Source organism: Lutjanus erythropterus, chromosome 21, assembly GCF_056507025.1.
Source record: "Lutjanus erythropterus isolate fLutEry1 chromosome 21, fLutEry1.hap2, whole genome shotgun sequence".
Classification (NCBI taxonomy): domain Eukaryota; kingdom Metazoa; phylum Chordata; class Actinopteri; order Lutjaniformes; family Lutjanidae; genus Lutjanus; species Lutjanus erythropterus.
In genome coordinates, this window is record NC_139337.1 from 8,040,923 (window position 1) to 8,065,494 (window position 24,572).

General features: G+C 40.6%; 1 protein-coding gene across 2 annotated transcripts in view; it reads right to left on the reverse strand.

Moving 5' to 3' along the window:
• The window catches only part of itgb1a (integrin, beta 1a), a 38,074-nt gene that overhangs the window by 2,340 nt on the left and 11,162 nt on the right, over window positions 1-24,572 (reverse strand). The window contains exons 2-16 of one of the 2 annotated variants that reach the window (XM_084710369.1): window positions 14,462-14,528; window positions 14,015-14,100; window positions 11,933-12,152; window positions 11,663-11,833; window positions 10,245-10,483; window positions 9,813-9,968; window positions 8,618-8,713; window positions 7,371-7,460; window positions 6,984-7,124; window positions 5,524-5,726; window positions 5,184-5,422; window positions 4,852-5,074; window positions 3,197-3,432; window positions 2,821-2,987; window positions 138-215 (exon numbers count right to left, since the gene is read on the reverse strand). In XM_084710369.1, the coding sequence (XP_084566495.1) occupies window positions 138-215; window positions 2,821-2,987; window positions 3,197-3,432; window positions 4,852-5,074; window positions 5,184-5,422; window positions 5,524-5,726; window positions 6,984-7,124; window positions 7,371-7,460; window positions 8,618-8,713; window positions 9,813-9,968; window positions 10,245-10,483; window positions 11,663-11,833; window positions 11,933-12,152; window positions 14,015-14,100; window positions 14,462-14,528 (2,412 nt within the window). The remainder of the gene's footprint in view (window positions 1-137; window positions 216-2,820; window positions 2,988-3,196; window positions 3,433-4,851; window positions 5,075-5,183; window positions 5,423-5,523; window positions 5,727-6,983; window positions 7,125-7,370; window positions 7,461-8,617; window positions 8,714-9,812; window positions 9,969-10,244; window positions 10,484-11,662; window positions 11,834-11,932; window positions 12,153-14,014; window positions 14,101-14,461; window positions 14,529-24,572) is intronic. The other variant, XM_084710370.1, reaches the window with a different exon arrangement.

A 24,572-nucleotide genomic window follows, 5' to 3' on the forward strand; every position in this document is an offset into this window, starting at 1 on the left:
ATGAGGCCTACGCTTACACTAAGTTCACTTTTAGACAGGTGAAGTAAAGGAAAAGCAGCAACTGAGTGAGGTCAAGACACACATAAACAGCAGCAAACATGCAGGAAAATGAAGTGGGAAGGAGAGGAAATACAAACTTAAAGGACAGCAGCTTTACGTCCATAGTTTGGGTTCTGGAACTGATTGATAGGACTCTTGTATATGGGGTTTTCTTGCTACAGGCAGAGAATGAGGACAGAATAGAGTTCAGCAGGAAAAAAAATAGAACTACACAGAAAAAAAGAACATAAAAGGCAGTATAAAGAGAGGAAAGTATGAATAAAGTTCACTGAGAGCGATGAAAGGAAGACAATGTGAGAAATAAAAGATAAGAGAGGAGGATAAAATCAGGTTAAAAATCCTACACCCCACTTACACCTGGTATTAAAATGTATCTGGATACGTTATCCAGATAATAAAGGACGTGATCTTGCCTTTGGATTGCACCTGGTGTTTTTAATGCGTCCTTGTTATCCTCACTGAAATCAGATCTCTGTCTGCCAGAACAAAACCTCCGCAAGAGTAATCTGAGGTGGCTCACAGTTTATAAAAGCACGCACATCCAAATAAGTGCTGAACAGAGGTACATGTCAAAAAGAAGAAAAACAGTCTGCACATTGGATAATGCCCCTATGAATATTTATAACACCATGAAGGGTGCATTTTCTAGTATGCTGACTCCATTTTTCCTGTATTTCCTAATTTGAGGTGGCAGCAAATCAGCCCCAGACTCCCTTAAAACAAATCACAGTTTTGTGACTTGTTGAGTGAGGGAAACTTTGTGAAACGCTGTCTACAACATATCCTTAATTATTTGCCCACCTCTATAAATTCGGCAGTGTATTCCTTGTGTCAGTTCGCCCTAGTGTGTTGTGGTGTCTGCGTGTGGGCTACTCTGTGACTAAATCAACTCTATGCCTTGTTAACAGCAGATGAGCTGCACACGGCAACGCACACATTCCTTTCCCACACATATTGCTTTCATTTTTCACACAGTTCTGTTGAATAAAACATCTTTTGGCACTTTCACGGCTCAGAATAGATATATAATCAGTAATTAGAGGAGTGTCTCTTTCAGTCTTCTCACTTGCGTTCTTTTGAAATCTGACATACAGCATACTGTATATTTTGTGTCAGCTTAAGACAACTGTCTGTCTCAATATTATGCTTCCTACAAAGGCCACGTTTACACCTGAAATCTGAACACAACGCAGAGCACACAACCTCCAGATGTGGTCAGGCAGATGTGATCGCAACACACATTAACATGCACTTTTCCTTATCTGGATAATGTGTACGGATACAAATCACATTTTAATAACAGGTGTAAATGGGCTGTCAGTCTTGTTTATTGTCGATCAAATGGTCAAAATGTGGATCTTGTGCACTTTATAATTAAGGACTCTTTTTTTTTATTGGAGGCCTTTATTGAGACAATGGGCCCCTTGGTACAGACCCCCAGAGAGTCTTCCTACAAGACCACCAACCCTTACATTGCTTGTAGTTGTATTAAGTCTTTTTCTGGGGTATTTAGTTGGTAAACCTGACGACCTTTATTCCATGTCACCTCCTACTTTCATGTCATCTCTCTTATAAAGGCTTACTACTAGTACTACAACTATTACTACTAACCCTAACCGTAACCCATATACACAAGCATAAATATATATTTAGAAAACCATGAAAGGAAAGCAGTGACACAGGTTTTCTTTAGGCAGAGAGATACTGTTTCCAAACATCTTTAAGTAGCTAGAGTCAATTAAGTATAGCTTTAATGAAGCCTGTGTAGGCACTCTACAGCTGTAAAATGTGGGGAAAATGAGCAAAAACATAAAAATTAATATTAGGTCAGACTTGGTAACAGATATTTAATAATAATAGATCAGGAGGAACATGCCTACATTTGACTGAGCACTGTGACTTTCAGAGGTTCTAGAGATACAATGAACCCTCCCTTGGGCCCCTGGTTCCACTTAGTAATCCATTCATGAAGGCTCTACGCTGCTGCAGACATTTTAAACTGTTTATTCTCTGTCCTGCACCTTTGAAGAACTATGAACATGAAGACCCTCGTCTTTTTCTAAGAGATAAAGGGAGCTTATGCGGTATTTTTGAAATTCCTTGTGGTTGTTATCTTGTCATGACACCAGGTTATAGTGAGACTCTCAGTCTCTCATTTCTTAAAATTAAAGGGGCCTGGAGCCATAGGTTGCCCTGCCCATGGTAATAAGAAAGACCTTACAGAGTGGGCTCAGGGCTGAGCAGGAACATCTGCATCATCAAACCCACATACTGTACACTGTGGGTATGACACAACTCCGCCAGTAGGTGGAGGCATATTACTGCACATAGAGCAGCTGAAATCCAGTCTTCTGTTATATTGATGTTGGCTGATGATGCTACAGAGGAGAGGAAGCCGTGGCCACTCCCCGGAAAAAAGTCCAGCTATGCTCAGAGTGCATAACATTCCCAAAAAAGTCCAGCCAGGGCCCGACATTTTTCCTCTTTATTTTGAACGGCACTCAAAAGCAACACGTTCAATCTATTCCTGCAGCTGCGAGACTGAACAGAATGCGAGTGAGACACTTTGTAAAGGTATCAGTAAGTCTGCAAATCTCATCTGCTGCTAAGAACAACAAAGTTAACTCCCTGACAGCGGCTGAGCTTTGCAGAGCAGCCAAACAACGCCACATGTTTTCCACATTTAAACGACTTAACCAAAGATCTGCCAAAAATCAAAAATATTTATCCTGCTCGTCTTTCACAGGGAGAAAAGCTCACCGTATCCCATTTGGCGTTCATCTTCTCCTTCTCAAACTTGGCGAACTCTCTCCTGTCATGGATGATCATGAGCAGCTTCCAGATGAGCAGCAGGGCTAAGCCAATCAGGACGATGCCGGCGACCACGCCCGCCACGATGGGGATGATGTCAGGACCGGCGGGGCAGTCTGAAACAAGGCAGGGTGCAGCGCAGTGTTTAGGCAGCTTGAAACAACAGTGCAAAAACAACAAGAGAAAAACATACCATCACACAGCTGGATGTGAATAAACAAATGAGCTATTTTTGAAGCGCAGCCACCGCAGCCCCTGTAATTAACGTCCTCTGCAACAGAAAGCTTCCACACCCTGGGTCACGTTCGCCCAGCGCTCTGCTTACCCAGCGTGTCTACCACATGGACCTCCTTTTCCGTGTTGTTGTTGACGGCATAGGTGTAGTAGAACCAGCAGTCGTTGGCGTCCCTCTCCTTGCAGTGCATCACAGGGTACGTGGCGTCGTTGGGCTGCGGCAGCTTGTCCCTGTCCTTCACTTTGATCATGTTGAAGTAGGTGCAGTTTGTCTCACATATGTCCTTCTTGTCACCAGTGCCAAACGCCCGGCACTGGACGCAGTCTCTGGAAGCAACAAAGTGTTGTTGTTAGAAGAGATTACATTTCATACCATGACGACAGTGACCTAAATTATCACATTTATCTATATTATCATGGATTTGTTAAAACATGCTGAAACTTTTCAAAAAGTACTGATAACTTTATTTATGACGGTACTCTAAATCACACCTTCAGGATGTCTAAATACCCTGGTATACTGTGATACAGTCATTCCCAAAGACAGGGTTGAGACCCACAGGTGGGTCACAGGAGTTTTTATTTGGGTCCCCAGAAAAAAACTGTGCAAATTAAAAATTTATATCTGCAGTACACCTTAAATAAAGCATTTTAAATGTGTATCTTATTTTAGTGATGAGAGAAAAAAAGAAGAACCTGTTAATTCTGTTTTTGGGACTTTTGTCTCATTTATTAAGAAGGTTGAAATGTCCTATACTGGAGATGGCCTGTTAACTCAGCCTAAATAAATTCATTTCTCATTCATAAAGTTTTAACGTGTACACAGTACTGTGCAAAAGTTTTAGGCAGGTGTGAAGAAATGCTGTAAAGTAAGAATGCTTTCCAAAATATAAAATGTAATTGTTTATTTTTATCGATTTACAAACAGCAAACAGAAGAAAAATCTAAATCAAATCAATATTTGGTGTGACTACCCTTTGCCTTCAAAACAGCATCAATTCTTCTAGTTACACTTGCAGTTTTTGAAGGAACTCAGTCCTCTGTCTCAGTGAATTTATGTAAGTTAGACTGTCTGATCTCAGACAGAAACACTCATCATAAAGTAGAAAGTTTTTTTGTATTTTGCATTCCATTTCCATTCCAAGTTGAAGTTTGACTCGACTGTTGGAGCAGCCAAACTACACCAGGTTTTTCCTCACTTCCTAGACATTGTTGTCAAAACTAGTGTTACATAAAAAGTAAAGGTAAAAGAAGAAAACTGTGAACTTCTTATGACAACTTGCATTTATTTGTGCTCATACCATAGGGAGATGCCCCCGCAGCAATGGTGGCTTGTTAACTTCCTGTACTTTGTCAGATTTGTCTCTACCTCGATACCCCACAAGCCTTCTATACTGTGTCATAAGAGATGTGGGTAAATATTAGTGGTAAATATCCATCTGCCTCAGGAAGGAAACAACATCCGGGAAAACAAAGAGGGAATTTTGTGCTTCAAAGACCTAAACTTTGAGCAAAATCAGACTGCTGAAGCCAAATATTAGACAGAATAGAACTTTGTCTTATTGTGTAGTTGTTTAAAAAAAGGAATCATCTCATGGCCTGTATGTAGTGGAGGAAAGATACCTGTAATTTGTTCCATGTACACATGGTATATGAGTATTTCATTGAGATAGACTTCCTAAAAAACTGAACCTATCCTTTAAATTTGACAACTTGAAACATCTTAAAAGTACATTTGAGGCTTACTTGTGTTCAGCACAGATTCCTGGACAGGTAGGACACATCTCACAGGTGGGACCCTGGAATTTGGCCTCATTGCATTTGCAGATGCCACATTCACACGTTCCTCTGCCGTTGCAGATCTGTTTGTTGCTGGCCATACACGTGCTGTTGTCCAGAGAACAATCGCAGGCGCTCCCGGTCCAGTTGGCGTCACAGATACATACTCTGCAATCGCAGCGTCCATGTCCTGAGCAAAAAAAAAAAGCTGTAATGAGTCTTTTTTTCTTGCTAAACATCACCCTGTGTGCTTTTAACAGTCTTTACGTGCTGAGATCTTTGCCTGCTGTCATGCTCACCTCCACACAGTTTGTTTCCGGAGCGGTCACAGTTGAAGTTGTCGCACTCGCAGTATGGGCCGCTGTACCTCTCCTCAGGGTTGTCTCTCTTCTTGCACTCACACGTGCCACACACGCACTCTCCGTTGTTGCTGCAGATGTCCGTGCCGTTGTCTTTACGGCAGGTCCGGTCCATGTCCTCTGTGGCCACTTCGTTGCTGCTGCATTCGCACTTTCGGCCCACACGGCCTTCGTTACACCTGAGACAACGGAGAGGTCGTCAGTCTGGAGCGATTCACAACACTAAAACAGAAATCTAAGGTTCTGGATACGTCTCTGCGTCAGATGCTGACAGACTTACTTGCAGGCTCCACACTCGTAGGTCCCATTGCCAAAGTGGCAGAGGTCACTGTTCTTGATGCCCTCATTGTGGCACTCACACTCACAGATGAAGTTGAGGGTAATCTCCACCTCCTCTGTGAATCCCAGCGGCTTTATCTTAATGGTCTCAGGCTTGCCTTGTTTGGGACAGCCCTTAGATGTCACGCTGATGGTAAACAGGACCTACAGATGAAGGAAGAAAAGAGAAACTAAGCAAAATAGCTGTAAAGCTCAATCAACAAACAGGTGTCCACATGTCACTGTGTGACGTACACGCAGGTCGAGGACAGGAAACAAACCACACTAGCTGAGAGCTCATTAGGTAGATCAACACAAGAGGCAGTTTTACGCAATAGAGAGTGCAGATTACAAAAGCGATGGATGGAAAATATTCAATATCCCCAAAAAAGGAAAAACTCCCCTTCACATCAGAGTCTGTAAGCAGCTGTTTGCTTGTGGCGACTGAGTCAGAGCTCTGGATTTTTATAGCGTGAGGACGGTTTTGCTCAGAATAAAACATTTGGTTTAAGGTAAGACAGCTCACTGTCTGTTTGAGCTGGTTTAGTGAAAAATGCAAAAGTTTGTCAGGGTCTATGATCAATGCTTTGCTGATCGGTATGACATGCTTTTTAAGGAATTTTTAAAAAGAGAAAAAAAAAATCACAAACAGGAGTACACAGATTCTTTTCAATCCCCTGGGAAAAATACATTATTAAGTTCTGTGCTGACAGTTTTGCATCTGCTATATTTTACTCATTTTATTACTTATTTGATTATTTTTTATTTAATTGAGCAGTTAATCACCTTGACAATCCAACATCTCTCACAACACACACAGTTAGAATCATATGAATGGCATGCAAACATAGAAATGAAAATAGAAATGTTGCAAAATCTACATTATATTACATATACCTATAAAATGGCTTAATGTAATTATACAGTGTTATAAGTAGATTATAATGCATAACAAATATATTTATGATGCATTACAGACATGGGCATCAGAGACACTTTTCTTTGATTTTATTAAAAAACATTTTTTTACATTACTTTTTTTCTCCACTGGAATTCCATGTGTTATGTTTGCAGGCTAATGGTTGATTTTTGTTGCTGTACTCACTTAAAAATTATCCTCTACAAAGTGACTTTACTGGTTTTCGGTAAGTTGTTTCTGAAAATGTCTGCATACAGTATAAGCAACCATGATTTTGTGGCATTTTGTGTATTTTCTGCCAAGCTTTGTGTCGACAAAAATGCATCTGTAGTTAAAGCTGAGGTCTAAGACAATGGCAAAGAAAGACAAATCTAAAAAAAAGTGAAAAAGAAAATGAAAAAGGTAAAACAAGGTTTCTGAACTCTTAGTGACTTCAATGATGGACTGTGCTTTGACAACTGACAGGTTTAATCTGGTGAATGAAGCATTTTTCGAATCCTCACCTCATCTCCGATGGAAATGTTGGAGCACTTCCGTCCGTTTTCGCCCTCGCTCACCACTCCGTTCTTACAGCGGGATGTGTAAGCTATGGTCACTCCCTCTGGAAGTTTGCTGTTCTCCAGGATAACCTCAGAAGAGAGAGACTGCCAAAAGCCAAAGAGATAACAGCCTGAATGTTGCTATTTCCTGCACTGGAATATCATCTGGTAGCTTTGTTTTGACAGCGTACAATACACAAAGGCTTAGCCCGGTATTAAACATATGAGAAGAATATGCGCCTGGAAAAAGACTCAGTCAGAACGGTGACGCTTTAATGTGGTCCATGTGAGCAAATGATAACTTCATCAAGTTTTTCACAAGAAAATCAACAATCCCTGCTGTGTACTTACATTGTAAGCATCTATAATGAGGTTGATTACATTGCTTGAGTTGGCAGACAGAGTGCCCACTGCAGACTTTGGGATGAGATTTTTCAGCTCCTGTGGACGGAGGAAAAGTTTAGAATAAAGCTTCATCAGAATTCTGTTTATCTGTTGATCTCAACAACACAGGATCAATACGAACTTTAATAGACTGTAACCACACACTTTAAAGGGATAGTTCGGATAGTTCGGATTGTTTGAAGTGGGCTTGTATGAGGTACTTATCCATATTCAGTGTATTAGCTGAAGTAGATGGCAGCCGGCATGCACTCCCCAGTGTGGAGAAGCAGCAGGAGCACCAGTGTAGGAAGCTAAGCAATGTACTGCTGAGGGCAGGGTCAGCTGCAGAATGTATAAATCATTTTAAGTGTAAGTGTACACTATATTTATATTTTCACTGCTTTGTCTTGCCATTAGAAAGCCTTTTCTGGTGGGAAAATGCCGTTATATATACACCAGATATCACTCTTCAAACCAACCAAACTCCATTAGTTAGTTCAGCTTCACCAAAGTCACACAATAACACAAACAAACAAATTGTTCGAGGCAGTGGTAGACCGCCAACTCCCCTGTTTTGTGAGGTAAAATTTTGCCGATGGAGTTTGGTTGCTCCAGAGAGAGTGATATTTGGTTTATATAACAACTGTTTCCTGGTGGAAGAGGCTGTCTGATGACAAGGTAAAGGCAGTGAAAATATTCTAAATATAGTACACACTTAAACTGATTGTTTTAGGTAGCTAAATGTGTTTTTCTGCTTGTCCACAGTGGTATATTGCTTGGTTTCCTCCTCTCTGCTTCTCATAACCGAGGACGAAAGATCCGCTGCAGCTTATACACTGACTATGAATAAGGACCTCATACAACCCCACTTTAAAAAGTCCAAACTATCCCTTTAACCATTTCATTCCAGGTTAAATTGGATACAACGTTGATTTCAACCTTGAAATTCTGAAATTGTTTTGCTTTGAAGCATACTGACGCTACTGTGAGGCTATGTAATGATCTTTTATCAAACTCAGATGGAACTGGGTTGAACTGGCCTGAAAAGCAGCGGCATGGCAGAAGGAAACAATAAGAGCTTCAAGGGGATGCCACCATAACTCGCAGCACATGTAGCAGCCCCAAGTGGATATTTTTACGCACTGGGCATCTTCCAACCACACACATACACACGGAAAGAATGAGGAAAAGTATGCCCCAAAAGGAAGGGATACCTGGTAAACAGGCTGGAACTCCTCTGTGACCGCAAAGATGGTCTGAATGTTGTTGTCGCTCAGCTTCTGAACCAGGTGAGCAATGGATGGGTAGTCCTTTGAAACAGAAAAGTCAGGTTTACAATAGGAGTAGAAGTGCAAGCCCAAATTTCAGCTACATGAGGCCGCAGCCATGTGTCACGTCATGTCTCAAAAACGGCCACGCCACCCTTGGAGTGAAAACAATCACTGTAAAAGTGCTGGCGCCAAATTGAAATAAATAAAAAATAGCGGCACTGTGCCTGAAAGCTGTTTCACGTTTTCCGAGTGAAACAATAAAAAAATCCAGTATATGATTTTCTTTACTCCCCCAGAGAGTGAAAGAGTAAAAGAAGAGATCTGTGGCTTCAGCCCATTTGTAGAGAGGATGAAAATGGTCAACTCTGGTTGTGTACATTTGTGGCAAACACATCATCACAAGTCAGTTAATGATATTAATGGGTAAATGACATGTGCTCATTGTTCCTGCAGACTGAAGTGAACCAGAACAGTCTCAGGGATGGTAGAACTTAAGCTTTTACTGTGAAAAACATGACCCTATCATAAAACTGAAGTTTGATTTGTGTCTATTCCAATGACTGCTGACAGCAGAGAGTATTTTAATGTAAAGAATTCAAAGTAATAGAGCTGATCTGCTGTCTAATAATGAACATTACAAACAGCATAAAGTAACATAGGAGGCAAGGATGAAACCTCCCCTTTTTCTTCTTTTCTCAGCTCGTAGTAGAAGGTCAAAGAAGGACAGATTACCAAAACAGAAAAATAAAGCATCTTATCTGCAAAAAAATGATATGAAGATGTCAGAAATACATGACGGGGAGATTCAGTAAGGTAGTTTTATGTGTCAGGTTTATCTACTTTGATGAAGGCAGACTAAAATGACTCTTATTTTGTTTTTTTTTCTACATAATGATGCAGATCATGATCAGTAATGATAACGAAACTGTTAGCCTAACTTGAATTTGGGTTCCTACAAGCTAAAAAGCTTTATGGTACTCTTATTTTATGCAGTTAAATAGACAAAGACCTCAGAATTTTGTATTAATTTATATTAACTTTCATCCAAAAAGGGCAGGGGCAAAACGCAGGGCTCTCTGCTGCTCTCATCTATGTAGAAAACCTTTCAGGACAGACCAAACAACACTGAGCTGCTTACATAGTAGTGGCTCATGGTGTACACATTGTTCTCCAGGTGACATTTTCCGTCATTGGGCAGAACGATGCCTCCCAGTTTGCCGTCGCCAGCAAAGTGGAAGCCAGCATCGGTGGAGAAGACCAGCAGGCGGGTCACATTCCTCCAACCGATCTGCTCCTGAGGAATGAAGAAGGAAAACGGCTGAAGTGAAAACTGTCTAGTGATATACCCTGTCTGTAAAATCACTGCATCCAAAAATCTCCTTGTAAACACCAAGCACTCATAAAATACCTTTTCACACATCAGCACATAAACACATTTACTGGCTCTGTATCGCTCCAAGCAAGTGCAGTAATTGTGGGAAAATTAGCTTGAATTGAGAACCTGAGAATGATTATTTCCCACCGGATCACCGTAGGCCAGCAGGAATTTCCTCTTTTTTTTTTTTCTTACCCCACACACGGCCACTTGCATGATCGCATCAAATCCTCCCTCAGGAGAGTCCAGGTTTCCAGAGATGTGCTGCTGACCCACCAGGGTGTTGAACTTCTTGCCGTCGCTGGTCAGCTTCAGGACGTTCTTGTAGCTGAACGGGCTGGTGCAGTTCTGGTCGCCTGTGCACGGGTTCAGCAGCTTGGCCGGGGTGGTGCTGATGTAAGGCATGACGGTCTTTTCCACAAAGGAGCCAAAGCCTTTGAAAGACAGGTGGATTCAGAATTCAGTCAACAAGCGGTCTGGCTAAAGGCTTCACAAGGGCTTGGCTTGAGACTGTGGTCCTCCGCTCTGAGGATAATCTGACACCAAATGAATTCAGAGGTCAATGACCTCCCAACTGTTTACTTCTTTGGTTTGTTTGTGCAAGTCAGAAAAAGGTCATTCAAGCCTGGGTGGCATTTAATACCAACACGACACCTGAAAATACAAGTCAGTCAGTCAATGCCATTTATCTGGTGATAGGAAACACTGAGCCTTACTAATGTCAATAAAGTATATATATATCTTATCATACAATCTGTGTGGCATGTCTGTGTGTTCAGATTTGGCTGAATTAAGACAAATTTGGCAAAAATTGCAGCAATCAGGTTTACTTCAATTCTATCAGCTGTCCAAACTTCTCAGATTAAAGATTTATTTGGAGCATTTTGTTACTGATATTACAAGCAACCAGGCAGCTTTATAGCAAGATGATAGATATAGAAATCTACATTTTTGGAGAAACGCACAAAAGCAGAAATTCTAAATAATTTACACTTGATGTTGCCTGTTAAAAGGTCAGAGCCTGAATGTTTTAATTGAAGTTATATTTAATTCCAACAAGCCAACCATTATCATGTTCAATTCCTTATATCCAAATACCACAAAAACCTGTTCAGCATCTCTTACTTTTTTACAAGTGGACCTTGGAGGCCGTGATGTAGTGTGTCAGACAGAGAAAAGAAGAAGCGATGTCTGACTTTCTGAGTGATGTTAAAGAGCTACAGACAGTCCAGATTAAGATGTAAAAAAAATTTTTTACCACAAGAGGTCCTTAAGCATACAATCATAAATGTGCACAAAAAAATACAAGGCTGATGGGTCCAGGAGTATGTGAGATTAGCTGCAGACAAGTTCCAGTCCTGTTGGTCACTGTTCCTGTTGTTCCTGTTTAGGAACAACAGGAACTATGCAGCTGTGCTTCTCATCACACAAAACATCTTTGACTCATCTAGCCCTGATCAACTTCAAAAAGATCACCCCAAAATGGTTTTAAAAGTAGTTTTTATGTTTAATTTAAATGTAATCTTGCAGCATTTCCAGCAGAACAAAAAAACATAACAAAAATATGATAATGAAAATCATTCTATCGTCCTGTCCATAATGAAAATTCTCACCTATCCTGAAGTCAGAGGTGATCTTTGACATCTCCAGCATCAAACTGGTTCCCAGGTTTTTGACGTTCTCCAGATCATCCTTCATGGAGTAGGACAGATCCATCAAGTAGTACAGGTCGATGGGATAATCTTCAGCTCGCTTGAACTTCAAGTCAAAAGACTGGGGCTCACCTACAGGAAGTTACCATAATTAATAATAGAATATAATAATATCTAATCATATCCAAGAAAAGGGAAGAATAGCTTCAGAAAATTCAGATGTATCCTGACCAGATCGGAGCGTGAGGCTGAGTTTCTGGGGTTGAATCTGAGTGATGTCCTCTGGCTTCAGCTTCTCTGCTCCCTTCCCGCGCTCTGTCACCGCTTTGTCCTTGATGATGTCCTTTTTCCCGTGTGGGTGTTCGATCATTTTCTCAGCACAGCCCCTTTTTATCAGAGACTGCATCTCGTCACAACGGGTCGGCACGGTCTCACCCTGCTTCAGGAAGTCCTGAGAGCAGCAGCAGAGGGAGAATTAAAGGAACAATCCCTCAGTTTTACATGTGAAAATCAGTCAATTTGTCACAAGGGGCACCGTCCTGTAAAAGCTGCTGCATAATGTCTTTTGTGGCTCTGGAGTAGCTTTCATCAAGGGGGCTTTCTCAGACTTATCTTGGCTTAGGATTGAAGACTACAAATTTAAAACAGAAACCCTGCATTACAGACTGGGGGCATTTTAGGAAAGACATGTGTTTACCAGGCAGAGAGGGTTTAACAAAGGACACTACTGCAATGCATTATTGGAAATTAAGGATTGTTGGATGTTTGTGGGGTTTTTTAACTATGCTAGGAACAAAAAGTCAGCATCTTTTGTCCTCTTCTGCTTTGATTTGTTACATAAACAGCTGACAGGGCGAAACACCCTAACTTCCCCCCCCAGAAGTAATAATAAAATAATTATTGGATCTTCACATCTTTTCATGTCATATTATGGTGAGTAGTATCAATAAGAATACCAGTATCAATATTGGTATTTAAAAAAAGCTAATGATACCCATCCCTACAGGCCAGGCTGGACCTGACATGTCTAAGACAGGTCAAATGGACCTGTGACATCAATGACAGTGACTTTATCTGTACTATTGTATTAGTTTAGTTATGAAATGATTAAAAAACACAAATCTGATCATCAATAAATCACTTTAGTTGTTATGTAATGAGCAAAAAATAAGCTCAGGATTAGGAATGCAATGCTTTTCATGACTGATTCTCTGTTTTTATGTTCTTGTCATATTTATTCTTATTAATAAATTGATCACTTGGTCAACAAAACATCAGAAAATAGCTTAAAATGCCTGTCATAACTTTGACCAATTGTCCATACCCGAGGATATTCAAATTACAAAAACATAATCAAAGAAAAGCAGCAAATGTTCACAGTTGAGAAGCTGGAAATATAAAATGTTTGGAAAAAGGCTTGAACAATTAACAGATGATTAAAATAGTTGGCATTATTTTTCTTTTCAGCTTAATATAATTTCTTCAGATATAATTTAAAGGGATAGTTTGAGGTTTCTGAAGCGGGGTTGTATGAGGTGCTCATCCATAGTCAGTGTATTACCTGCATGCCTGCAATCTGGAGAAGCAGCAGGAGTACCGGTATAGGAAGTTAATTAATGTACTGCTGAGGACAGGGTCAGTTGAAAAACTTATTTTAGCCACCTTAAAAAAACATCAATGTGAACGTACCCTATATTAAGAATATTTTTGCTGCTTAACCATGCCATCATACGGCTACCCAAGAAAAGCCTTCAGTGACGTTCTCTGCTCTTCTTTCAATGAAGAAATACTCTCCAGTTCTTATATATCTGATGCGACCACAGTATCTACGCTAACCTCTTCAGGAGCTGCCATTATTTGTTCGAGACGAGTCGCTTCCACGGACGCTTTTTGCTGTCGTCACACCTAAAACCACGTTCCTAGCTCCTAGGATGCTGATTGGCTGACAGAAACAGATAACTTATTGCTTGGCGAGATAAATTCTCACGGAATCTCACGAATCCAGCTGTCTTGGAAGGTAAGATAAGAACCCAGCCAAGAACAACAGCCACAAAAAACCTGAATTTACCCCGTTAAATCTATCACCTTGGACTCTGGGAAATCATGATGGCTGTTAGTCATTATTTTCTCATATTTCATAGGCTAAGCATTTAATCAATTTTAAAAATCACCAGCATCATCACTAGCTGCAGCCTTACATCTGGCCGGATCCAAAGCTACACGCTTCCTATTGCTATAAGTCTAATGGCATCATAAAGGCATCAAACTGCATTTCTCAGCAGCGAGTACAGCTGACAGCTTCGATTCACGTACTGGGTCTTTACACCAGCCACATTTGGCTCCGGCCTGGATGCACTCCCCGCAGTATCTGGCGTTGGCATTGATGCACTCGTTCCCCTCTGGATGGAAAACAAAGAGAGCAGAGGAGAGGAGGCAGAGTCAGAGGGAGCAGGGGTGCGAGCACAGTGCCTGCAAAGTAAGCAGCCCGTTAAGCCCCCCGTGTTTACACATCAGTTCATGTGGAACACTGTGTGGCTCGACGGTAATTGGAGACAGGGGAGGAATATTCCGTCTTTTCCATTATCGTCCACGCTCGGGGACGCTACGGTGGATCTCTGGTCAGTGACATCATTAAGATAAAGTAGCCTCTCTGGGGAGGTAGTCATCATTACAAACTGCATGCTGACATCAACAAAATGACATCATGTGACAGAATAATGATGTTAGAAAATAAAATGAGATGTGATGGAGAACTCTTACCTTTCTGAGCATTACTGTAACAAAACACTCCTAACAATGTGGATATCAGGAGCAGCTTCAGGTCCATCTGAAAACACACACAAGAAAAAAGTATTTTAAATGTGAGGCGATCTCCTTTACTGGAAACGGCAATATGCCTTTTGCGACTATATCTTTGTTAACAGTAATAGTGGTCTGCTTAGTGGTCTGAATTGATAATTTCCTGGACAAAAGGGTCAGGAGGAGTGGGTCAAAGCATCTGAGAAATGACAAATTGAATCTGTAAATAGCTTGGTTATAATTGGAGACAATAAATTATCCAGTGACAGGGACTGCTTGGCTATTCTCAGTCAGCCGAAGGGTAACAGGCTGCTTATTGAATTCAGACTGCTTTCACACACATAAATGTATACACACATTCATGTCCAGACAAACTCACTGATCTGCCCCTGGCCTGGACTGCAGCCTACTTTTTCCCCACTATCACTTTTACTGTAAATAGCATCAGTTCCCTGGAGTCAACCCCTCTCTTGTCGTATATATTGATCCCTTGTCTGTGCAGGCTCTTTGGTCAGCCATATTGATGCATCTTGTCCTCTTAATTGCAAATCTCATGACATACAGAGGAAAAGGGAACTGAAGGACCTCTTTCTGCACTTAACGGCTGATTTGTGGACAGTCTGCAGCCACGCTGTGGGAACGTACTTAAGTGTAGCAGTGCTGTGAGCAACATGCTTACAATGACAATGCTAACATGTTAATGTTCAGCTGGTATAATGTTTACTATATTTGCCATCTTAGTTTAATGCGTCAACATGCTAAAATTCTCTTATTAGCGCTAAACACAAATTACAGCTATGGTTGACAAGAATGCGACAATTCCCATCTGGCATTGCTAGGATTACAAATGGTCTGTAAATTACTGGAAAAATACTTGACAATTTCCAAGGGAATTACACTAAGGAATTTTGGAAATTGTACCCTTTAATAGTTAACTTATTCGGGGAAAGATAAATATAAATTTAAAAAAAACTCTGTAGTAATAACATCAGCACCACAGGCAGGCTTAGGAGATATTTTTTCTTTGACAAAGAAAAGCTAAATGGCAACAAATGCTGTGCAAATATTCCCTCATTTCTTCCATTTCAGATGATGACTGACTGTTGGTAGAGCCAGCCGTCAGTCTACAGCCTGCTTGACTAAAACTAATCAGGAATCAATAAAGAATTGGACCAAAATCACTAATGGTATTGGTGTCAATAAAACTGTATTAATTCCCATTCCTTATTTTATCCCTGTTATTTCCTGCTGATTCCAACAAGTTGACATGAAACTCTATTGTAAAGTTTCCACCTTGAATATTGCTGTCATTATGCAACACAAGTAATGTAAATCCATCCAGAAGATATTTGAATCTGGCCCAAACCAACCAACCTACTTGGTTGTGCAGATCACTAAAACTGGAAAAACAAAATAAAACAAACAGAAAAAAGACACTCATGGCGGCACTACAGAAGAAGTCGGGGAATCACCAAAGTCAGTAGGATCCATCCATCCTCTGGGATCCAGATTGGCATTTTTTTTTTTTTGCCAATAAACTAAGTTGAGATATTTTGCTTGGTAAATAAAAAACCTTGTCCTACTGGTGCCACAAGACCAAAAGTCACAAAAGTCACTAGGATACACCCCCTGGGGACCATGAATGTCTGTACATAATTTTACTGAAATCTATAAATTACTTGCATCAGACCATTAGAAATGGGAGGTAATGGGAGTGGAGGTGAGATGCCTGTGCAGAGCCCAAAGGATACAAAAAGACAATACCCATCCCCCCAGCCACAGCCCGTCCACCCTGCTGCCATCTGGCGAGAGATACATGAGTATCCACTGCAGATTAAAGAGCAGCTTCTTCACTCAGGCTGTGGGATTACTTAATTCATCCTCAGAATTCCTCTATGTAAAATACTTGTTGAACCAATCCAGTGTCTACAAACTTAACATTTCTTTGTGAGTAGCAAAAAAGAAACTACAAATTAATCTCACTATACGACTTTGTGTTGTAAACTGATAAATAAATCTACTTTGTACCCTGTAGTTGCAGAGATCTTTCAGTCTTCGAAAGACCAATCATGGGACACTGCTGTCCCTTGAGCTGCCCTGCTAGCACAGCTAGAAATGCCTGATGAGAATTCCTTGAGTTGCTTATAGCTTTATTGACAATAAATAACTATGATTACACAGCTGACGTTATATTTAAACTCTATACAGTAAATTGAGGACAAGGGATTTTCAGTGAACCCACTGACTGTTTTGGGAATCTCAGCGCCTCTTATTGGCAGTTCTAATAAGCGACAGCTGGGAAGGCTCCTACAGAGAGATACCGAATCAATAGCCTGATGTTGTATTAAGGTGCAGTGGCCAGCGAGGGATCAGCGTGTGCTGAATCTAATTAACATGTGGAATGTACGGGAAAACCAATATCTGGCTGACCAGAAATCACTAACTCATGGGAGTCATTTCTACAGGAATCTCCACAGTAGCTAATGTCTACCACACTGGACATTAGAGCATAAGGCTCAAATTAGAGCTCGCCAGACAGTGATAAAGTGATAAAACTTTTTAATTTTATTTCTTTAGACTAGTGACTGTTGCTGGCTATTCATAGAGGGTACATAAAAAGGCCGCATTCCCTTACACTGTGGTAAAGGAAGCTCTGACATTCAGTGTGCGTGGTGTTGACTGATGCATTCCTGAGTGCTTGTGTATGTGTGTCCGTTTATATAGACACAGAGGCACAGACGGCCTGTCTACAGCCCCCCAGATTAGATCAGCTGCCCTGCTGTAGATAGGTGGTGTGTGTTAGTGTGTTTCCATGAGATAAATCCCTCATTTAACCTGGCTCTGCCACTGTTACACCATTACCATGCCATTAAGTGTGTGCACAAAACGTATATGTGACAGCCTAAAATAAATCTACTGTATGTTTAACAGGTTTAGATATAGTGAGAGTTACAATCAACAGCTGATTTCAGTAAAAAAAACAAGCTTAAAATGAAGGAATTCAGGTTCACATTCCTCTTACAACAAAACCACACAGTCAGATACTTTTTTTTTCACTCTTGCTGTGGTCTCTATTTCAGCTCCAAGGAATCATTCAAATGCAAACTACAGCTATAAAACGCCAGCGAGGTGTCAAGTTGGAAAAATAACCGTGTTGTCTTTAATCCCATGAAGCTTAGCAGCTGCACAGAGGAATGCTCGGTAAAAAAACAGTAACAGTAAAATATAGCAGAGACAGAGACAGAGAGCAGTCCAAGAAAGGGGCTAAGGCCGGGATGTTATGCTGCCTTCAAGTGCACCTCCAAAGCACGGAGGTCAGAAGTCATAAATAACACTCGTCAGCAATTCAATCTGGTTTTAGTTAACATGGCAATAGAACATTTTTGTTTGTCCCATTTTAAAAGCAGAATGAAGATCGAACACCACAAACAAATCATGCATGAAAATAGTGATGTTTGTCTTGGGCTTGGTACTCAACCTCAACTTTTATGGTACTTATCAAATTGCAGTACTATCGAGTATCGAAAAATGCCTTGTAGGAAGCTTTGCCATTTTTTTGTATACTCCACTACTATACAAATATTCCACCAGTTTCTTCATTGACCAGCAAGTGTTTGACGTTTTTGCTTGAAAATGACTGAAACGACAATCAAAGTAACTGGCAATTAATTTTAACCTCAGTCTAACCTCAGGATTCACATCTGTCCGTGGTCATTAAAGGTTAAGTTTCCCACCCAGACCTTATTAAAATGGTGTTTCTCCACAATGTTGTTTATATTTGAGAAATTTACCGTTCCACTGCAGCTTCTCTCAAGTGGGCCCACCATAAAGGCCTTTATTAGACGTGTCCAATCCTGCTTTCAAAACTGGGAATTTCACAATAAATCCAGACATGTCTTGATATGCTGAAATGTGTTTATGCACTCATATGACTAAAAATTGGTGCCCAAACCATGCATCCTATCAAGTACAACTGGGATCTTCTTTTGCAAAGGATGTCTTTTTGTTATATCTGTACAGGAAGCAGCTGTGCAGATATACCCAACAGAAGTAAAGCGAACAAAAACTTCATAGAATACACAGTTCACAACCTGCCTTCTATCAGTAGATAAGCAGAGACACGTCTGACTATCTTGTAAACTTCCTGCCCTTCAAAAGGGTATTAAAGCTGTGTCAGACAATCTGAATTTCTCAGATGAAATTTTGAACTCGCATAAATGACACAGAGAGGAAAAATGATGTGTGAGATGTCAGACAATGATACACTGGATGTTACACCACTAACTAATATTGGAGAAATATTAAAATGTCAATTTACATGCTGAACAGGTTTTATAAGATAGTACCTATTATGTTTGGCTTCCATGGGTGTTGTTGTTCTGTCATGTCAGGCAACAACTTCTTAGTGAAGTGCTCCGAGTTCACAAGTCTTTTCCACTAGTGCCACCACAAGGTTAACATTTGTGATTCTGACTTGTCTAAACAACATTTCCTTAAGCCTGAATGTTTGATGCCAACCAAGCACGACACGTCTGTGACATGGCTCTGATCCGTCCTCCGCATAGCCGCAAGCCCCACCAGCAGCGTTTCAGACGCATTTAAGCAGCAGAGCGTTTTGCCCACCTGATTATATTTACTTGCTCAGATTTTGTTGATTAGATCTTCTTTCCTTGCTTTTTACGCCTCTATCATGGATAAGCAGGCTACGTGGTTAAATAGTTTATTGTCTGTCTGTCTTTTTGATTGTGAGTCTGCGCAGGGTCTTTTATTTTGAAAATTAACAGATTCTCCCTTTTCTGTGACTCACTTCTTGCCCGTTTGATCTGCTCTGTGTTAATTGACATCAATTAATTGGCATCTGTCAAAAATAGACTTGGCGTGTATCTGAAGTGAAGCACAGAGCCGCTTCTGGGACGTGGAACGTATCCCTCATTACCTAAGTAAGATTTTAGATTTGACTGATAATAAGACCTGTGTGAATAGTGTAGTAATCCACGATAGTTTAATGTAAGGTAAAAACACAAACAAGTGCAACAAGGGCTTAAAACCCATGCAATAAAAGGCCAGTGAAAGAAAAGTAGCCCACCTACAGTAATTCCTCACTACATCTCAAACAGGATAAATTATGACTTTTCACATGGTCATATTGAACATGTTCTGAGTTTTTCATGCAGGCTCTGTACGGAAAAACAATATTTTCAACACCTCCATACAATGAAAAATGTTTAGGTAGGAGAACTTCCTGAACTCAATATGAGTTTGTTTGGACTCCACGACCTCCTTGACAACAGGCTTGATTTACACACCCTTTTGAACAAGCGAGAAAATGCCAAGAAAACACTGTTTTGTCTCACTGAGTAACATCTCTATAAATAATACAGTCAGTTTGATTTATGAGGTTTGAAAAGTAAAGTACATTTTCATAAACAACTTGAAGACTTTGGCTGTGACAGACATGAATCAAAATTAGTATCATGTGCAGAGGAGAAGGATGAGAAGGATGAAGAGATGTCTGCATAACAGCCACAATGCTCAGATGCGTTGTCCATGGGAAAGCATAAAAATAAAGACACATTCCAGACAGAGCAGCACTTCTTCTCTTACAGCAGTTCATGTAGCTCCCACGCTCCTCCTGCCTCTGACACCAGCATGCATACATGCACACTGTACTCTGCCCGCTTGTCACACACACCTGAGCTGTGACTAACAGCATCCCGGTGTTTTATGGGCTTTCCGAAGCTCTATCAGTCGGCAGGAGAGGGTGATGCATGGCAGACACTGCGGTGCGTGACTAAAACGGGCCGAGCTTCTCAGGCATTCCTGAGGGACTGAACGCCAGCTGACCAGGATAGTAACCTGCAGCACTCTTACTGGACTTTGGGGAAATGTGAGCTATGAGACCCATGATGACAGGATGCTGTATTTGTCACAACCTGGCTGCCACAACCCCAGTTAATTCTGTATTTAACTAGTGCTGAAACAAATATTTGATTAGACTAATCAATTAGTCAATCAAATCAAAAAATGTCCTTACTATTTCAGATGTTACAGAAGAAAACAGCAAGAGACTGAGTTATTATTTATATATTTATGGGTTGGACTGATGGTCTGAAATGAGAAAACCAGGATTTAGCAGATTTATCGGTTTATCAAAAAAGGAACCAACAGATTAAGTAATAATGCAAACAATCATAAACCGCAGCCTTACAATCAATTTATTAAATAATTCAGTTCATGGTTTACCCCTGTACAATCTATTTTTTCCTGCAAAATGCCAGACTAAAACATGATAGCATATTTTAAGGCAAAGATATTTCTTAGGCTTTTAAGCAGTTGACCAAGAATTATAAAAGAAACCACCTGCCAAACTTATATTATATGCATGTTAAAAAAATGCATGTTTTCAGTTTTCAGAAGAAAAGTCTGCCAACTAATTTATCTGCTCATGCTGTTTTTGTTTCCTGACATCAACCTGAATTAGGCAGCTGGTGAGCTAATATTAGCTTTATCTGCAGACAGAGTAAAACAGTCTGCTCCAGATTCTGTTCCATCAACTACCAACTCTCGTAAAGAAGTGAATAAAATAGCGATAGACAACTAAGTGGGCCGATTGTCTGGCACTTTGAGATAAGCAGGCTTGTTAGTGTGGCTGATGTGGAACAAAGATAACGCTGTCCACTCATGCATCCTGCTGTAAACGGTCGCCTAAATGTCCTCAGTCACCATCGTCTGTTCTAAATATCAACAAGTTTATTCTGTCCTAAATAACAGCAAACCTAATCTCAAACTGTTACTGGCAAGCGTTAAATATATGTTATAATATACAGACTCTTGCAGAATGCCGTCACTAACACATTGTCCTCAGCTCTCGTTCATGTTCTGAAAACAGCAGAATAACCTGAGGTACTTTCTATTTCATTAACTAATAAACATTTAAAACAACATTTTATTGACTAAGGTAACTTTGTATACAAATGTGCATGAAATAATGGAATTATACATGACTCTATGCTTTGATATTACAGCCATCAGCGGTCCTTTTCTCTGAATTTTGGTATTGGCCAAACACATATCAGTCAAACACTAAAACAAAAACAAAGAACTCAGTCTGTCACTGATACGCTTAGAGGGGTGTCTCCTGTCTTACCTCTCTTGCTGTTGTACTCCATGGAGAGATAAGCCACATTGTTCTCATAGTAATTTGTGTTTCAGCGCCGTAAACTACATTTATGAGTTTGCTTTTTAGCTTAAACTTATGGTGTAATGTGCTAACATATTTTTGTGCCATATAACTTGTGTAGGGGTTCGGTGGTCGCGACTGACGGTGGATTTTGTTATTTACCTGTTGCTGACAGAAATAAACAGAGGTTGCCTCCAAAGATATCCATGGTCTGGGCTTCTTCGTCACAACGCAATGCAGACAACGCTGGAGTCTAACAGTTACACCACTGTTAAATTCACCACAAGTTACCCAGAGTCAGCTAACTACCTGTAGTCAGCAGACAGGACAGTACCATAAACTGTTGCAGTTTTCAGTGACTCAAGACAACAGCATATTTTTTTACTTTTTAACTAAACGCACATTGTAATGAGTTGATTTTCATTGCGCAGACATTAAAATAAGTTAATTGCATTCATTTGATATATAACCCAGCCCTACTTTATGATATATTGGGCTCCCCAGGTGTCGACTACAGGAACCTGCTTACAGTTCCCCAACCTCCGTGTGAAAACCTCTTAATTGAGCCACACAAACCTCAACCGTGAATGAGTAGATTTACCCTCCTTTAAATTGAGCTGCATTTGCAAGTACTTAGAAGTACTTACTTCAGCAAGCGCTGCTGTGAATAATGACCAGCAGAGTCGGGGGAGGCGGCGAGAGGAACAGTGAAGGATACACTGCGGCAGTAAAAGAACTGGTGGCGGCTCAGAGTCACAGCGCTCTTTGTGGGAGAAGGCCCGGGCTTCCCTCCGTCAGAACGGCCGTGAAAGGAAGGAATGGAAAAGAAGGAAAAACAGGAAAGGGTGGTGCGCGACTCGGAGGGGGAAAAGGCTGCTTCAAATGCAAAGGAAAGGAAGTTACAAGCTTTTCTCGCCTTTTCTGAGTTTGCCCTTTACTCTCTCTTAATCCTCTCTCCTCCATTTGTACAGTATTAGTCTGGTTGTTCAGGCCTTTTGAAGGTCAATAGAATATTTATGAGTTCATTTGCTAAAGCCGACTGAGTGAAAATTAGCGGATCTGCAGGCTCAAGTATCTTTAAAGACTTTGAGTTTAGTTAATATTTAATTAAAACCTTCCAAGATGCATCCTGTCACTCCACTATTGTCAGTACCATATCTTTGGCATCCTCTCCTCCCATCCTCCCTCTTTCTCTCCCTCCTCCTCTCTCCCTCCATCACACCACCCACACAATTCGCTTAGTTCACTCCCTCCACTCTGAGCAGAGCCAAACCAGCGCCCCCCCCTGACTCTGCGTACCCTTCAAACAGCGCCGAGCGGGGAACGTGTCTGAGCTCTGAGACGTACAAGCCGCCCGACAGTGACAGAACTGAAGGAGAATACCAAACAGTCTCCGTCTGTGTCTCTGTCCACCCCCGCCGCCACCTCCCACCGCCACCATCCGGAGGACCCTCTCATAGCAGACAAAAGCAATGAATCAGGCTGCCCTCCGAGACCATGACAGAAGGTCTGATCCTTAAAGTGTTCCCACTCACCGTCCCCTCTTTGCCAAAAGAGCCTCTGTGTGATAAATAATACTAATGAGACAGATGTTAATGTCTTTAATCTTTTGGTGCCTCTTTGCTTCTCAGACATTGATACAAGCAGACAATCCAATGTGATCTTTCCACAGACAAAAAAAAAGAAAAAAATACTCCATATGATAGGAATGAAGGCTCAAACGACCAGAAAAATGTCATCACAGTTTCCACATTACTTGAGCATTCCACTTTTCAAATTACTCCTCAATTGAAGAAGTTCTGTCAGATAGAAAGAAAAGTGAAAATAACCGTATTGAACAGAGCTGGAGTGGAGCTTGTGAGCGAGGAGAAGCAATGCCAAGGTCACTTCTGATTCAATCTGCCATCCTTTATTTTTAGCCTCAAAGAAATATATACAGGTACGTGTTCATGACATCAGCTTCTATTTCTTGTTTTGAGAAAACACTCATTTTTTCAAGGAAATTGAGTAATAAGATAATATCAAGATCTTAAGCATATTCTACAAAGTTTCTACCACAGATAAGACGTGCAAAGTAATATCCTCGAAGTAATTTTAAAGTCGCATACTGAATGAGACATTGCACTGGGTGAAATTGTTATATTTGCTGAATAACAACCAATAAGAACAGCATTACAGGACAATAGCACACTGAATTTTCATTCATTCATTAAAATGTTTTTGGGGGATGTATTATATTATAGTGTAACAGAAGCTCAAGTATAGGAGCCATAAAGGCAGCAAACTGACTTCAGTAATGTCCATTAAACAGCAGAGCTGCACAAGTAATCAAAAATATCATCAAAATCACACTATGGCCAAGTGCAATATCTTTTTAAGAAAAAAAATCAATGACAGTAAACTGAATATCTTTGTGTTGTGAGTAGAACAAGACATTTGAGGATGTCATCTTAGGGTTTGGGAAACACTGATTGATATTTTTCACCATTTTCTAACAAACAACTATTAGTCGAGAAAATAATCAACCAATTAATCAACTATGAAAAATAATTGTTAGTGGCAGCCATAGGACAGACACCAACAAATGTCATATGATCATGATTTAAGTTTTCTTTTCCCATGAAAAAAGGGTGATAAAAAAAATTATCATTTCACTAGCTGTTAATCATATCGTAATATCTGTCAAAAGCATCGCAATATGTTTTTAGCTATCTTGAAATCTTTCTGTGGAGGGTGGGCTGGAGGCGAAAACATCGACTGCAGAAACCCAGAAACACAATCCAGAGACAAGTGTTTAAAGTGATTCATGTAAAAAACGAGTCCTTGTTTCCCCGAATCTCTACAGTGGAGCCACAATCATGGGAAATATTTCAGGTATGAATAAACCAGAAC